Here is a 17,412-nt window from a genome sequence, read left to right on the forward strand (position 1 = left end):
AAAGAGTAGCAACATTCCAGCATCTCAAAGAATAGCAAGATTCCGTAACCCCAAATAGGAGCAACATTCCAGCATCTCAAAGAATAGCAAGATTCCGGAACCCCACTGAGAGCAACAGTCCAGAGCTGAGATTGTGATGTCATAATGCCTCATTCCACAGTGCCTCAGAGCCAACCTCATCAGTGATGTTACAATGGCTTGATTGTCCTATACTTGGCGAACATAAGAACAGCCATACTGGGTCAGAACTATGGTCCATCTAGCCCAGTAGCCCTTTCTTACAGTGGCCAATCCAGGTCCCTAGTACCTGGTCAAAACCCACTAGTACCTGGCCAAACCCCAGGAAAGCACAAAAATGACTACACAACCACCCAACAAAAAATTACAAAATCAAACCCGCACTCCTGCATAGAGAACCAGATTCTCTAAACAGCGTCGATATTGATGGCCACCTAAAAAGTGGTAGCCGCTAATCACATGTCAATCACACAAAGGCAACGTATATAGAAATGCAGTTCCAGGAAAAATCTTTGTTGTGAATCATGCCTAACTAGGTGCTTTAGGCCACCTAATGCCACTTCCAGCATTAGCCACACCCACGGTGGCATTAGATGATTTAAAGCACCTATGGAGGCGCAATTCCAGCGCTGACTTTTCTAGGTGCCAGTAAGCACTTTAACATTTTTTTGCCATTTTTAACAGTGTTTTTTAATTAACTTACTGCCAGTCTACCGTGAGAACTGATAGTTCGTCATTACTAAGATAAGTAAATTTAAGCATAAGAATTGGAGAAATGATATAAAATTTAAATGAAATAGACCGGTGAGGAGTGCACCACTTGCATCTCCCCGTGATTACACTTCGGTGGGACGGAGGAGTGGTGGTTCTGAAGTCTATTAAACAGACTATAAAATTATTGAAAACATTTATTAAGGTGACATAAGATGTTTACTGAGCACCTTAGAAACCATTTATTTATATATTGAGTCTTAATTAACTTAGGCACTGGTAGGGGCCTACTGGTACCTAAGTTTCCACCATAATGCAATAAAAAAATTAAATTAAATAACCCTCTTTTCCAGCTATTCACTATCCCTGAAGGATTAAACTCTGGGGAAAGATAATTCAGCACAAATTTCAGGGGAAGTTCATTCCAAATGGTAGATGACATAAAGAAAAAAGCTGAATGACTAGTGGTTTCAAAATTATCCAACCTAGGCTTGGGCAATACAAGTATGATCATTTTAAAAATTAAGAACACTAGCAGGGCTATAAGGAACAGTAAGCAATTCTAAATACTGAGGGGTACCCATTCAGAATGCTCAAAAAGTAACTACCCATAGTTTAAACCGCACAAGAAATTACCAAGCTAACAAAAGAAAACTACATAGTCTTATTGAGACAAACATGGGGGAAGCCATTGCTTGCCCATGAAATCTTGCTACTCTCTGGGAATTCCACATGGAATGTTGCTACCATTTGAGGTTCCGGAATCTTGTTACTCTTTGAGATTCTGGAACGTTGCTACTATTTGACGTTCTAGAATCTTGCTACTCTTTGGGGATGCCACATGGAACGTTGTTACAATCTGGGGTTCCAAAATTGTGCTACTCTGAGATTCTGGAATGTTGCTACTATTTGGGTTTTTGCTAGGTACTAGTGACCTGAATTGGCCCCCGTGATGACGGACTACTGGGCTAGATGGACCAGTAAGGCTATCATTATATTCTTATTTAATATGATCATATCTACCTGTGCCACAAAGAACTTGAATATTTGTGTTTAGGATAACCTGTAGTCTTAGATCATCCCAATTACCACAAGGATTTGGCTTGAAACCACATATGCAAGGTGTTCAGCTTATTTGCTTTAGAAAGGAGACTTCCTACTCAACCCAAACTTCAAATCTGGGTATATCAGATTTGATTTGAGTATGGCATTTATGTTCATAGGTTTGAAGATGTTGCGTTCTCATCCATTACCTGGAAGAATATGAGTGGAAGCAGAATACCGAAAGAATTCAAGCAAATTTTCTAAAGTACATTTCCCCCCAAATAATGATCCAGAAGTCGGTGTGGAAGGCACTGTTTATATTCTTGATAAACATCGTTAAGAAACCCGCCTTAAAGATCAACATTGGTTAACATCGGTGTTGATTTCTATCGTCAAGTTATGAAAAGAGAAATAAAACCAACTCAACCCTTTCTTTGGAAACTCTCCCTCCTGGAGCCATTCTCTTGTCTTAGAATGCATCTTCTATTCTAATCCTAAAGTATATTTGCTTTCTTCAGTCCTTGTAATTCTGCTGTCATTCTTCTCTGCTGTCACTCTGCCTTCAAAATTCACTCAATTCAATATTGCTTTTCTATTGTGTCACTGGTGCAGGGCAGCGTGTCACAGATTATACAACAGTTGGGTGACTGCGGAAGCTCAGGAGAGCATTTGAAAAGCTTTGAAAGGAAGGAAGCAAAAGGTAATTCCGAGGGATATTGACAAGAAGTGATCTCCAGCTGGAGACAGGCAGTCTGAAAAATGCAGCGAGACAGCAGTTAGGGTTCAGAACAAAGGTATCGACAGCTAAGCAACTGGAGATATGGATGCACACAGAGCAAAAATGTTCAGCTCACTTTATTTAGTTGTTATGGTTTTTTTGAATAATTAAAAAAAATTTTTTTTTTTAAAAACCAACCCAAGAATGTTTTAGCATGTATTAATCAACTAGTCAGGGGTAAACATGCATTGAATCCATCTTCAGTTCAGCAAATGCACATGAATGAAGGTGCATTCCTACCTGAAACCAATGTTGAAAGCCCAGATTATTTGTAGAGAAGCAATTTGGGTGTCAGGATTTACAGGAAGAACACAAGAGAGGCAGCATGGATTAAGCTTAGTTCTTAGACCTTGAAGTGAGGTAGGAGCATGAGGGGAAAATGCTTCTAAAGATTTTCTATTAAGGAATTAAGGAGCTATCAGTGTGTTTGCTATGAACGATACTGATTAGAAGCTATGGGGAAGCATCCACCAAGTAAATTAGAATCCCAGCCAGGAATTAATCTTATTGCCATTAGAAACATGTGGCAGAATACTATGTGAAATGAGTTTGGCTGGAGGTTGTGGTGAAAGCGGATAGTGTAGCTGGTTTTAAGAAAGGTTTGGACAAATTCCTGGAGGAAAAGTCCATAGTCTGTTATTAAGGGCTCCTTTTACTAAGCTGCACTAGCGGTTTTAGCGCGCGCTAGACGCTAATGCCAGCATTGAGCTAGCGTTAGTTCTAGCCGCGTAGCGTGGGTTTAGCGCGTGCTAAAATTCTGTGTGCGCTAAAAATGCTATATTGCAGCTTAGTAAAAGGAGCCCTAAGACATGGGGGAAGCCTCTGCTTACCCTGGATCGGTAACATGGAATGTTTTGGGATTCTAGAGTCCTGTTAGTCTCTGGAATTCCAGAATCTTGTTATTCTTTGGGTTTTAGCCAGGTTCTTGGGGCCTGGATTGGCCACCGTGAGAATGGGCTACTGGGCTTGATGGACCATTGGTCTGACCCAGTATGGCTGTTCTTATGTGTGCCAAATATAGGACAATAAAGCCATTGTGACATCACTGATGAGGTTGGCTCTGAGGCACTGTGGAATGAGGCATTATGACATCACAATCTCAGCTCTGGAATGTTGCTCTCATTGGGGTTCTGGAATCTTGCTATTCTTTGAGATGCTGGAATGTTGCTCCTATTTGGGGTTCCGGAATCTTCTTATTCTTTGAGATGCTGGAATGTTGCTACTCTTTGGGTTTTGGCCAGGTACTAGGGACCTGGATTGGCCACCATGAGAATGGGCTACTGGGATTCATGGACCATTGGTCTGACCAGTAAGGCTATTCTTATGTTCTTATGAATATAAGATTCGTTATAAGCTATTGTTGATGGTTTAACTTTGTGTAAATCAAATGGTGCCAAATTATCTTGTGGACAGTACTCTACCGTATGTTCCGCGTCCGCTCCGTTGATCATTTCAACACCGAGGCAGTTAAGGCTGCAAATCACCAGAGCAAGTGTGTTTTCCCATATAGGACCTTATGTGTGGAATACGATTCCACTGTGCATACCTCAGCAGGGAGATTTACAAAATTTTAAACAATTATTGAAAAGATACCTATTTAGCAAAATGAAGTATGGGGACCGAAGATTTTGCTTTAGGACTGAGCGCAAGACGCTAACTAATATTTTCATTCTTTATGTGAATGATGATGTTATATTATGACTAGTTTTTAGCCCGTTACATTAACGGGTGCTAGAATAGATGTGTAGACTTAGGCATTTCTTTCTCTCTTTCTGTATGTGTCTTTCTTTCTTTCTCCCTGCCCCCCTTTCTTTCTATCTTTTCTTTCTGTCTCTCCCCCCTGTCCAGCAGTAGCCCTTCTCCCTTCCTTTTACCTTCCCTCTGTCCAGCAGAACCCCTTTCCTGCTCCCCCTATCCATCAGTAGCCCTTCTCCTTTGCTTATTGCGGCAAGGGATCTCCCTACTGCGATAAGTTTAACGGTCGTGACTTTGGCTGCCAGCCCCCCCCCCCCCCCCGAACGAACGCAGCAGGAGAGATGCCTAATCCCTCCTGCCTGGAACGCCCCCTCACCTGCCCCTAATGAACATGGCAGGAGAGATGCCCAATCTCTCCTGCCTGGAACCCCCCTCCCCAAAGATTGCCAGGAGGAGGGTGGCCAATCCCTTCCTGCCAGAACACTCCGCCCCCCTGAATGAACACGGCAGGAGGGATGCCCAATCTCTCCTGCCTGGAAACCCCTCCCCAAAAATCGGCAGGAGGAGGGTGCCCAATCCCTACTGCCAAAACCTCCCCCCCCCCCCAAAGATTGCCGGCTTCAAATTCTGCAAAAACACTACAGAAATTATGGCCCTCTTTAGCTAAGGTGCGCTAACACACGCATGTTAGTCTATGGACGCGTTAGCGTTTAGCGTGTACTAATTCGATTAGAGCGCGCTAATCGGTTAGAGCACCTTCGTAAAAGAGGGGATACAACTTGCAACCTAAATGGATGGAGCAAGTTGTGTTCTAATAAGCACCACTTTGGCCAACTGGGCCAAAAAAAACAGAATGCAAGGTAGAGTCATATTTGTGTACATCTTTTTAAAATTATTTGTTAGAGAAAGTAACCTTTACAGAGAACATTTTGCAAAGAGCCTTTCAGTTAGGTAATTGCAATGTTTTTCTTGCTTCATATCAATTAAGACAGTGGTTCTTAAACCTGTCCTGGGGGACCCCCAGCCAGTCGGGTTTTCAAGATATCCCTAATGAATCTGCATGAGGCAAATTTGCATGCCTGTCATCTCTATTATATGCAAATGTGCCTCATATATATTCATTAGGGGATATCTTGAAAACTCAACTGGCTGGAGGTTCTCCAGGACAGGTTTAACCCTTTCAGGACCATAAGGATCGTAGGCCAATTTTTGTGGTTTTGACGACATTTTTATGGTAAAAAGGGCTTGCAGATGCCAAAAAATTGATTTTTTTTGTGAAATATTATTTTTATTTAAAAAATCAAACTTCTGGCTTATGGACAGTGTGGCAAGTGAATCTTCTCGTCAATCTGGCAACGACGCTAATGAATGAATGTCGGAACCAGTTTGTTTACATAAAGGCAGTATCCTATGGAATCCGTACATATCAAATTTAGAACTGTAGACTATCCCAATCAAAATTTATAGGATTTTAAAGTTATGGGACAAATATGTCCCTTGGTCCTGAAAGGGTTAAGAACTGCTGAATGAAACCATTCTGACTGATTAAATAGAAAAGTTGAGAAGGTTTGTGATCATATTATGCCAGAGCACATTACAGGGGTTCAAGGAGGGTCTAGATAGGTTCCTAAAGGATAAGGGGATTGAGGGGTACAGATAGAAGTAAAGGTAGGTTATAGAAATGGTCAGGAACCACTTCACAGGTCATAGACCTGATGGGCCGCCGCGGGAGCGGACCGCTGGGCGCGATGGACCTCTGGTCTGACCCAGTGGAGGCAACTTCTTATGTTCTTATGTTTGCTATTGATTAAGGTAGAATGAGCCACGTTTAAAGTAAAATAAGCAAACATATATGCGCAAGAGAAGAGAACAAAAATATATATGCGTTTCATTATGAAAATTCTTTCTTCCAAAAATATAAGAGCATAAGAATAGTCTTACTGGGTCAGGCCAATGATCCATTAAGCCCAGTAGCCCATTCTCATGGTGGCCAATCCAGGTCACTAGTAACTGGCCAAAACCCAAAGAGTAACAACATTCCATAACGAATCTCAAAGAATAGCAAGATTCTGGAATCCCAGAGAGTAACAAGATTCTAGAATCCCAAAGAGTAGCAACATCCCATGCTACCGATCCAGGGCAAGCAGTGGCTTCCCCCATGTCTGTCTCAATAACAGACTATGGACTTTTCCTCCATGAATTTGTCCAAACAAAGGGATAAAAACTGCTACCTCTGAAGCTGAACACAGTATGGCCAAGTCCAACCAGCATTTATGTTGCCTGAAAAAGGCGCAGTGGTGAACGGGGTTGGTTAAGTTTACCCAAAGAGATTCAGAAGTAGCTGTTTTGGTACCTTTCAAATAAAGAACTGTCAAAATGAAGCTTAGGAGAGCATATGAAGTAGCTCCTATCCTTTCTGTTGTAAGATGGCCACAGAGGGCCTGATCCTACAAAGGATGCCAGTCTTGGCGGCCGCCTAAGTAGCAGCCGCCGATCACATGTCAATCACGCATCGGCAACCTTTGTAAAATCACACCTTTTGTTTTTAACAAACACCTTAAATGTAAGCCAGCATTTTAGAGGCCTACATATAAGGTGTCTGTCTTGTGCCTACGGAAGCACAAAGGGTCACACATGGACGCCAAAGGCCACTTATGGCATAAACCACGCCCATGTCGGCCTTGTGCGTCCATAAGCATGCCTAGATGCTTCTAAATGTGCATAACACCTACATTTTAGGGTCATTGACCACATCCAGTTTTTTGTTTTGTTTTTTAAACATATATCCTGATTGGCTACTTAGGTGGTAGTAGGAGGCCTACCACTGCCAAAATCAGGAAGCCGTTTGTAGAATGAGTCCCTGAATGCCGAGACCATTCCACACTTTGGTCCATATTCTACATGACACCTAAAAAAACTGGTGCCAAAAAACGGACGGCGCTTAGCGTGATTCTATAAAACGCTTCCAAAGTTAGCTGCAGTTTAGAGATATTGTCACCTGCCGGGGTCTCGGTAAGGTTAAGAAGACCCCCGGTAGAGGGTAGCACACTCCTGACGCGGCTCCCAAAGGGGGAGACCTCACTGGTGTCTCACTAACTTGGGCTTTGCTAAAAATAAAGCACCGTGAGTCAAGTTGAACTAAAAATAATGTGTAAAGTTTAATTAGTCACTTAACACACTTATCCAGCCTTGAGCTGGAGTCCTGGGCTTACTAACCAACACAGTCCAGTTTCTTCACCAGGTATTTACAGTCTTGAACATAAAGTAAACTTTAAGCAAAAACAAAAGACAAAAACTGAAGCCTTACTGCAGGCTCCTAAATTTCCAGCCTTGATTAGCTCACAGTCCTTTGGGCTTCTCTTGAGCTCCTGCACAGCTGCAATGTAGCAATCCAATCAAGCTGGTGCAGCACTGCTCTAAGCTTGTTTTTACAGCACAAGCAATCAAAACAGTTCTTCCCAAAACTCCTCTCCACTATTATTCGTGTACAGCCTTGTACCTGTAGTGTTTAGTGGAAAGTTGCCAAGCCCACATCCATGGTTTCTTCCATAACGGTCTCCAGCATACACCCTTCATCCAGGTCCATGCTTTCTGGTGTATCCAGCTGCTCTGCTGGTTCCTGAGGCATTGGAGCCTCACACTCCATTGGCTCTGGAGTGAGGTCTGGCCTTCTCCTGGCCCGGAGAACTCTCTCTCTCAGACTCTCTTGGGCAGCCTCCTTTAATGCTCTGGAGAGCTGCTTAACAGGCTTAGGGCCATGCCCTACACTGGGTGAACGTGTGCCTAGCTTGTGTGTTCTTGGGCTCCCCCTCAGGCTACAGGGTAGAATATCACTGGGAGCTTGATTAAATCCCTTAGTGTGACTGGAAGCTTTTCTGGGCCGGGCAGTTAACCTATACTCAGGGCACTGCTCTAGGCTAGAAGACTCAGGATAGGCAGCTAGGCTTTCAGGATCTTCTTCCTGATCCTTCTCAGTGAGAGTCTGGTCTCGAGTAAGAGACTGAGACCGGGGTTTCACTTTGACATGACCGTCTCGGGAAGCGGAAATGTCACAATATGTAGTTGGCTAATATTTAGATGCAACTATTTATGCCAATGAAAACCAAGCCTAAGTGCCTGCGCCTACGTTGAACGTGGATCGGCCATATTCTATACCAATGCACCCAATGTTTAGGAGTTTCCCTGACTTGCCCATACTCCTCCCGTGGCCATGACTCCTTCCGAGATCCACGCACTAGAATTTATGCACACCACGAGCTTAGAAAATCCATGCCAATTATCAGTACCAATTGGCTTGTTCAACGATTAAGCTGCGCTCATGCAGCTTTGGTCGCAATATATAGAATCTATCCCTTTGTAATGTGTAATGCAATCAGTGGCGGAGTAAGGGTGAGCAGCGCCTGGGGGGGTTGGTGGCACCCCGCCCCCACTGCCATGCAACGGCATGACCAGCGCGCCCACTTCAGCGTCGGCCCACCCTGTGACATCACTTCCTAGGTGTGGCTCCCGGAAGTGACATCAGAGTGTGCCGGTGCCGACGCGGGCGGCAACCTCGCGTCGGGGAAGTAAAAAAAAGGTACAGGGGAAGGCAAGGGACGTACGCACATGGCAAGGAGAGGAACAGGGGCAGAGAGAGGAAGAGGGGTGTCACGCCCGTAGGAAGCCCACTCCCCCTTGCCACGTCAGTGGATGCGATGCAGCAGTGGCATCTTTTGCATGGCTCGACTTCTTGTTTACACAATACATAGTCAGGGAAAGACCAACAAGTTATCTAAGGATCGTCCTTTTCCTAGAGCTTCGTATGAGCACAATGGTCTGTGGTTGTTTTAATTATAACATTGTTCTTTCTGAGTCTTGTGCTGGATTTAGGACATTATGAGCAAAGACAATGAATGATGAACATTGCATTCATGCTTGACGGCCCTTTCATTTAAAATCAAAACAGTGCATTCTTTCAAAATGTTTTGAACAAAGAGATATAGAATTATATAGTTGGCACAATAGAAAAGCAATATTGAATTAGGTGAATTTTGGAGGCCAAGTGACAGCCGAGCTGAATGACTGCAGAATTACAAAGACCGGAAAAGGCAAATATGTTTCAAGACAAGACAAAGACTGGTGTAGAAGGACTGAGGTGAAGATACACTGAAGAATGACACTGGATGGTTTCCTGTGGACGGGGACAAATTCTGTCCCTGTGACATTCTCTATAAATGGCTTCACATCATTCTGTTCTTGGTTGGGCTAAGAACTTTTCAGCGGTCCCTCGTATTGTGATGTCATAATGCCTCATTTCACCAATGCCTATGAGCCAACCTCATCGGTGATGTCACAATGGCTTGGTTTCCCTATACTTCTGCCCATTTACTAGATACATTTGCCTCATTGAAACAAAGTGTCAAGAAAAGTCTGGAATAATTTCATTGAGAATGAAACCAGGACAGAATTTGCCCCCATCCTCACAGTTAATTTTAGGAAACCATCCCCATGTCATTCTTTAAGGAGAGAGGGAAGAATCAGAGTATGAATGGGCCCAACCACTGACCCTCAAGCCATGCATTGAAGAATGCTGGTGTAGAAGGACTGAGATTGAGATAAACTCTAAAGAATGACAGCATCTGGTATCCAGAGCAGATATTGTGATGTCATAATGCCTCATTCCACCAATAAGAGCCAACCTCATCAGTGATGTCACAATGGCTTGGCTGTCCTATGCTTGGGTTTCAAAAAGGGATTGGACGAATTCCTGAAGAGTAAGGGAATCCAGGGGTACAATTAGAGGGTTACTATATAAGACAAAATGCTCTTGAGTAACAGATCACTACAGGTCGTTGACCTGGTGGGCCGCCGTGGGAGCGGACTGCTGGGCATGATGGACCTATGGTCTGACTCGGCAGAGGCGATGCTTATGTGCTTATAGGGATGAATCGGTATATAAAATCAAAGATTAGATTAGAGCTAGGCCTGGTGCACCCTGGGCATTTGCCCTGGCTGCCACCTCCTAACCCTGACCCTAAATTCAATTAATATTTAGAATATTTTTCCAGAATCAAACTGAATGAAATCTGCTTTACTTGAAACACATGGGCAGATACAAAGCAAATGACTGAAGGTGTCTGGCTGCTTCTCAAGCTGGAAGCGTTCAGCACATCCTCAGCTCCAGCTGCTAGACTTCTAACCCTGGATCATGACGAATGCTCCTTGCCCAGGGAGTCGCCCAACAGCGAGGCCCCCCTGCCGAACCACTAATGATTTCCTTGCTGAAGGCGCCAGGAGATGGGTAGCTGATGGGTGCTCCATGGGAGGGGAAGATTTGCTTCGTTTCATTATTATTCAATTAACTTAATGACTTAGAAGAGAAAACAAGAACATAAACGCATATGGTCGGAATGAGTCATCGGTGGACACAGTGATTCTTTTGCATATTTAAGAGACCCCCCCCCCAATACTACTCCATATTGCCTGTTTTTTTATGTTAAAAAGCGGAAGTGAAATGAAAGTAGATTCCATTTTTCTCCAGCAGTGCTTTATCTAAGATACTGTATTTTATGCTCCATAAGACACACTTTTTTCCCCAAAAAAAGTGGGTGGAAATGGCTGTGCGTCTTATGGAGCGAATATAACAATTTTTTATACCCCCCCCCCCCCCGGTACCTTTTGAAATCCCCCTTAAATCCTGGTGGTCCAGAGGTATATCAGCAGGCGCGAGCTTTCCGCACTCCTGCCCCTCCTTCACTGGACGGCTGCCTTATTATATCAGGGCCAGCGTCACACAAGGCAGGAGCGAGCTTTTTGCGCTCCAGCCTGGCCCTGCGCCATTCCCTTAATGGCTGCGGAAAGCTCGCTCCTGCCAATACACCTCTGGACCACCAGGATTTAAGGGGGATTTCAAAAGGTACTGGGGGGATGGGTCTGTAAAAAATTGTTAGTTGGCTGGGACGGATCCCTCCTGTTCCAGCCTACCACTAGACCACCAGACGGGGGGGACAGGGTACAGGGCAGGGTAGTGGGACAGGGTGTAGAGCCTGGCATGAACTGAGGGGTGGGGGGAGCTGGGTGCAGAGCCTGGTATATTTTATTAAATATATTAGTACACCATTTGGCTCAGAATATTTTTTTTCTTTTCCTCCTCTAAACCTAGGTGTGTCTTATGGTTAAGCGCAAAAAATACGGTATACTAAAAATGCACATAGGGCACATCATTCAGATGTGTCTTGGCAGGGTCACGATATTGATGTGGCTGCGACTATGAGGTCACAGTCCCAAAAAGATCAGAAACCACTGTATTGGATTACGGGTGTTTTCCGACTGTTTCATGCATTCACTTTAATAAAGTGTTTTTTAATGGGCATTGGAACGTTTAAACAATGCATTAATATACCTCCAACCAGCATTATGCCATATACATTATATTCTAGGAGGACCTAACGAGTTAAACGCACACTGAGAAGTGGAGATTCAGGCCAGAACACTTCACTCTAAATTTACGCTAAGGAGAATATGAATGGCAACCATAATAATTCTTTTGTACGGAATGTAATCTGACGAGGTGAAGCCGTTAAAGATTTGTATAGGTAATTGCCTGTTGCTCTAGTTAGAAAGTGATGCATTTATTGAAGCTTGACTGCCTTCACTTTGTAAGCAGTTTGGACAGGATTCAAGGCTATCACAGCGGAAGCTGATTAACAACCAGAAACCAAGGACTGCTCATACCTGAAAAGTACTATATTTAGAAGTGGAAGAAAGGATGAAATACTTACTGCAAGGATGGGCGAGTACCCTGACCTCATCCACAGCAATGTACCCTGGATGGTCCTTCAAGGACACAGATTCAAATATAACCTGAAACGCACAAGGCAAAAAAAAAACAAAAAACCCAATCAATACATGAGAGAAATCTATCGTACCCATTCAGAGTTCCAGTGACGGCATGACAGATTCTATAAAACAGACCACAATTTAGAGAACAGCACCTACACTAACCCCCTCTTTGACTAAGGCGCGCAAACTGATTAGAGCACGCTAATCAAATTAGCGCGCGCAAAACACTAACGCGTCCGCAGACTAAGGGCTCCTTTCACCAAGGTGCACTAGCGTTTTTAGCGCCCGCTACCCGAAAAGCTACCGCCGGCTCAAGAGGAGCTTAAGGCCCTAACGCACCTGTGCAAAAAGATCCCTAACGTGCACGCGTTGGCGTTTTATTGCGCGCTAAATCGGTTAGTGCACTTTAGTAAAAGAGGGCCTAAGGCGCCGATTCAATAAATTGTGTAATGGCCGCTGATCACACAACGGTTACCTTAATAACCATGGCTTCAGAAAAGGTAAGCGCCGGAAATGTAGGCCAGGGCTTTCAAGGCCTACATTCCCGGCACCTATCTTTTACGTGAGTCACGCCTAATGACACTTCTGGCATTAGCCACGCCCACAGTGTCATTAGGAGTCATAAAATGCCTTTGTAAGCATCATGCAGGTACCGTTTATTAAGGCGCTGAAAGGCACCTACATTTTTCAAATTAAAATGCTTTTTCTGTTTGTTTTTAAAGAGCATTGTCAACTTAAGTTAGGCGCTGACCAGCTGATGATGCCACACACATCCGTTCATGCTCCAGGCCCTCCAGACACCGCTGGAGACTGTCAGGGAAGAAGAGAGGAGGTTTGTGGGGATGAGGCTGGAGGCCAAACTTGGAGGGTCCGGGGCAGAAAGGGGCGGAGCTGGAGTTGGAACTGAGTGGGGCTGGGGCAGAATGTGGCAGGCCCAGATGCAGAATAGAGCGGGCCTGGTTACCCTAGAGGGACGAGATATGGAATGTGGATAATAATTCCCAAAGAAGAACCAGTTTGCTGTGACCAGACAATGAGAACTATGACTGACGGCATCTCAATACCTGATAAAAGTTTGGCCAGAAAGTGCTGATAGCAAGCTCGGCCTTCACCCATCCTTCTGTAATGACAGCCGACACATTCCAAATGGGATTTCCCTGCGGTCCACCATTCACCTTCACAAAGACATTCAGCGAGCCAGGGTTGGACCGGTCTCGGCTCGATAGGTAATAGTGGAAATCGATGCAATGGGTGTCGTTCTCCTTCAGAACCGGTAGAAGCAAGTGAGCCTTCTGTCCAGACGCCCGTCCAGAGCTATTTACCATCATGAAGGACCCTGGAATTAAAAGAAAGGAGAAAGGGGAAAGAAGACGGTGAAAAAATATAGCAAGAGATGAAGAGATAAAAAGAATAGAAAAAAATTCAAGCGAATTGAGACTGCAAGTGCTATATATCATTATATTACTATATTATATCAATGTTATTTGAATGTTCTAATGCAGTGGTCCCCAACCCTGTCCTGGAGGACCACCAGGCCAATTGGGTTTTCAGGAAAGCAGTAAACACTACGAAAAAGGTTCTTGAAGATAGGAAGTGAGGTAAGTTGAACAACTCAAACAGTATACAATCCTCACTCAACAGGATAAACCATTCAAAAAAGAAGAACAGACCAACTTGTAACGTTCTTCATCTTTCTTTATTCAAAAATTTTTTCTTTTTTTCTTATTATTCTTGCTCCAATGCTCAAATGCCCGACGGGACCCGTTTCGCCAAACTGGCTTTGTCAAGGGTTCCAGCAAGGAGCACTTAATTTAGCTTCCTCTTGCTACCAGGGCAGGCTCCTTGCTGGAACCCTTGATAAAGCCAGTTTGGCGAAACGGGTCCCGTCGGGCATTTGAGCATTGGAGCAAGAATAATAAGAACAAAAGAAAAAATTTTTGAATAAAGAAAGATGAAGAACGTTACAAGTTGGTCTGTTCTTCTTTTTTGAATGGTTTATCCTATTGAGTGAGGATTGTATACTGTTTGAGTTTTCAGGAAAGCCCCTAATGAATATGCATGGAGCAGATTTGCATGCCTGTCACTTCCATTATATGCAAATCTCTCTCATGCATATTCATTAGGGCTAGCCGATTGGCCTGGTGGTCCTCTGGGACAGGGTTGGGGACCACTGCTCTAATGTGTGCTCATTAGGTATTAGGTAGATAAGGACAGGTTGTTCACCCTCTCCAAGGTAGGGAGAAGGAGAGGGCACTCTCTAAAGTTAAAAGGGGATAGATTCCTACAAACGTAAGGAAGTTCTTCTTCACCCAGAGAGTGGTAGAAAACTGGAACGCTCTTCCGGAGGTTGTTTTAGGGAAAACACCCTCTAGGGATTCAAGACAAAGTTAGACAAGTTCCTGCTGAACCGGAACGTGCGCTGGTAGGGCTAGTCTTGGTTAGGGTGCTGGTCTTTGGCCAGAGGGCCGCTGTGTGAGCGGACTGCTGGGCACAATGGACCACTGGTCTAACCCAGCAGTGGCAATTTTTATGTTCAAAGTCATTTGTTTGGGATTTGGATTTTCATCTGGATTTGGTCTTAAGGGTCAACTTCTAAGTTGGATGTATTTTCTGCTAGTCAGTATTCTTCAACAGGTCATTCAAGCTTTCCCAGTTATACATGAATAGAATTAAAATGGCAGTATTTTATACAAATTCCTGTCATCTAAAATCAGGCATGCTTGTAGGATTACCCCTATAATGCCACCAGATTTTCCAAAAAACACTTAGATATTTGACATAGAAAATATTTAAGTACTATTTAAATATTGGCCTAATAGATACGTAATTACCTATCTATCAATCGATGCTTTTGGAAAACTAGTTATTAGAAGATGGCTAAACAATTTTATTTAAAAATCCAGATATAATAATTGTTAGCTCAAGTTAAATTACTTTTTAGCTGAAGGGAATAATACCCATAAAAATATGGTGTACTGCTTCCAAGAACTTCGTACATGGAAAGATTTAATATAATGTAAATGTGATTTCATTAAACTACTGTAAATTTAATTACTGTACAGTGAGATAGAAGCAAATGCTTCTTTTTCATTAAATTCAAAACATTTTATTCCCCTACCTATGTCGTACGTGGCGATCTTGGCGAGAGAGCGAAACCTGATGCCTATCCAATTAAATCCATTCTTCGATCTGTATTAACCTTACCACTGGTGACCAAAGCAATTTTTCTTGGACTTGCACAAGTGTGAGGACATAAAGCTATCCTTTTATTCCGGTTTCTTTTTTCTTTTTTTTTTTTTAAACATGTTTCTTGGTGGTGCATGAAGCATTTCTCAGTTTTAAGGACTCCAACATTTTCATTTTCTTCAAAACTCTTGGAGGAATAACTATATTCAGACAGACGGAACCTCCTGAACGGACCCTTAATATATAATAGCCAAATCATTTATTTTCCACAAAGCCGATGCATTCTAATTAGAAATACTTTTCAGCAAATGCCAATCCCTCCTTGCTTTAAAGACTTTGCAACACGTTATCCAGTGACCTGGGGTTTTTTTTCTTAAGTAGTGGCTCTTGGTGTTCTAAGATGCAAAATATGGAAACAATGCTGATCGTTGAAACGCAATTTACAGTTATACATCACGGGCCGCATTGAAGTGGAGGAAGAAATCTTTTTTCTTACGGGTCCCACGGCGACAAGAGGGCATCCGCTAAGACTTAAGGGGGGAAGATTCGATAGTGACACCAGGAAATACTTCTTCACCGAAAGGGTGATTGATCGATGGAATGGTCTTCCACGACAGGTGGTCGAGGCCAGTAGCGTGCTCGACTTCAAGAGTCGATGGGACAGGCAGTTGGGGTTGCTACAGAGTTATGCTTAAAAGATGGTTTCTCAAGGGAGGGAGGGTTCTTGATTGGGCAGACTTGTTGGGCCGTCAGCCCTTTTCTGCCGTCATACTCTATGTTTCTGGATATATCTATGAGAACAGCCTTGTCCCAGGATTCTGAAACATCTATAAATATATTTCCAGGTATTGATATTTAAAGGTGGAACTTACTGTATCTGGCACAAAACATACCCCCTCAACCACAGTCCGCAAAGTTTCCACTTTGGTAACTCTACCTTGGCCAAAGAGAGATGAACATAAGAACATAAGAACTGCCATCTCCGGATCAGACCCATGGTCCATCGAGTCCGGCGATCCGCACACACGGAGGCCCAGTCAGGTATACACCTGATGTAGTTTTAGTCACCCATATCCCTCTATGCCTCTCGTAAGGAGATGTGCATCTAATTTGCCTTTGAATCCTAGCACAGTGGATTCCTTAATAACCTCCTTTGGGAGAGCATTCCAGGCATCTACCACTCGCTGCGTGAAGCAGAACTTCCTGACATTTATCCTGGACTTGTCCCCCCTTAGCTTCAAACCATGTCCTCTTGTCCGTGTCACGTTGGACAATGTAAATAATTTATTTTCCTGCTCTATTTTATCGATGCCTTTCAGCATTTTGAACGTCTCGATCATGTCCCCTCGCAGCCTCCTCTTCTCAAGGGAGAACAGTCCCAGTTTCTTGAGTCGTTCCTTATATTCCAAGTTCTCCATACCTCTTATTAGCTTCGTTGCTCGTCTCTGCACCCTCTCAAGCAGTTTTATATTTATATTTCTACTACACCATCCCATACTTCCAAACCTAAGGGTTAGGAAAATTCCGATCAAGATGGAACTCAACCCATCCTTGAGGAGAAGACGTCACTGCACCCGAACTGCTTACGCTTGCAGTAAAATACATTTTTTGCTGATTTGCACAAATGAACTTTCCTCAACAATTCATTCTACAGCAAATAATTAACCCAGGGTTAAACTAAAGTAAAGTCAGAGCAAAAGAGCAAAATTAAATTTATTCCCTCAGCACAGGTACAGCACTAACATTTTTCTTTCAGCAGAGGTCTTTTTCTTCCAAATTAAAGCATGGCCTGAATCTGAGTTATCAGTCTATTTCAAACCAAAGCAGTGGGTCCCCCAGGTCTTCCCTGCAACAGACAGGCCCAGATATTTATCGCCATCGTTGCACAGTTGCTTAGGCTAAGAGAAGACCGTATATTCAGCAAATACAACCATCTTCAGATTGGTATCCTAATTCTTTTCTTTGACTTAAGTATACAACTGTGGAACTCTTCACCTATCCACACTGCATCTCCACAACATGAAAATGTCAACAATTTGCAAATCTAACCTCAACATATATTTATTTGAACACATTTGTTATCCACTCGTACTGTTGGTCATGAACAGATGATCAACATATACAGTAAACATTAAAAACTTCCATGAAACCAATGGCAA

The 17,412-nt window shown here is 43.4% G+C and overlaps 1 protein-coding gene across 6 annotated transcripts in view; it reads right to left on the reverse strand.

Moving 5' to 3' along the window:
- Window positions 1-17,412, reverse strand: part of PTPRT (protein tyrosine phosphatase receptor type T) — a 680,142-nt gene that overhangs the window by 333,609 nt on the left and 329,121 nt on the right. For all 6 annotated transcript variants that reach the window (XM_033963545.1, XM_033963543.1, XM_033963541.1 and 3 more), the window contains exons 3-4: window positions 13,132-13,403; window positions 12,007-12,088 (exon numbers count right to left, since the gene is read on the reverse strand). In XM_033963545.1, coding sequence (XP_033819436.1) covers window positions 12,007-12,088; window positions 13,132-13,403 — 354 coding nt within the window. The remainder of the gene's footprint in view (window positions 1-12,006; window positions 12,089-13,131; window positions 13,404-17,412) is intronic.

Source organism: Geotrypetes seraphini, chromosome 11 (assembly GCF_902459505.1).
Source record: "Geotrypetes seraphini chromosome 11, aGeoSer1.1, whole genome shotgun sequence".
Lineage (NCBI taxonomy): Eukaryota > Metazoa > Chordata > Amphibia > Gymnophiona > Dermophiidae > Geotrypetes > Geotrypetes seraphini.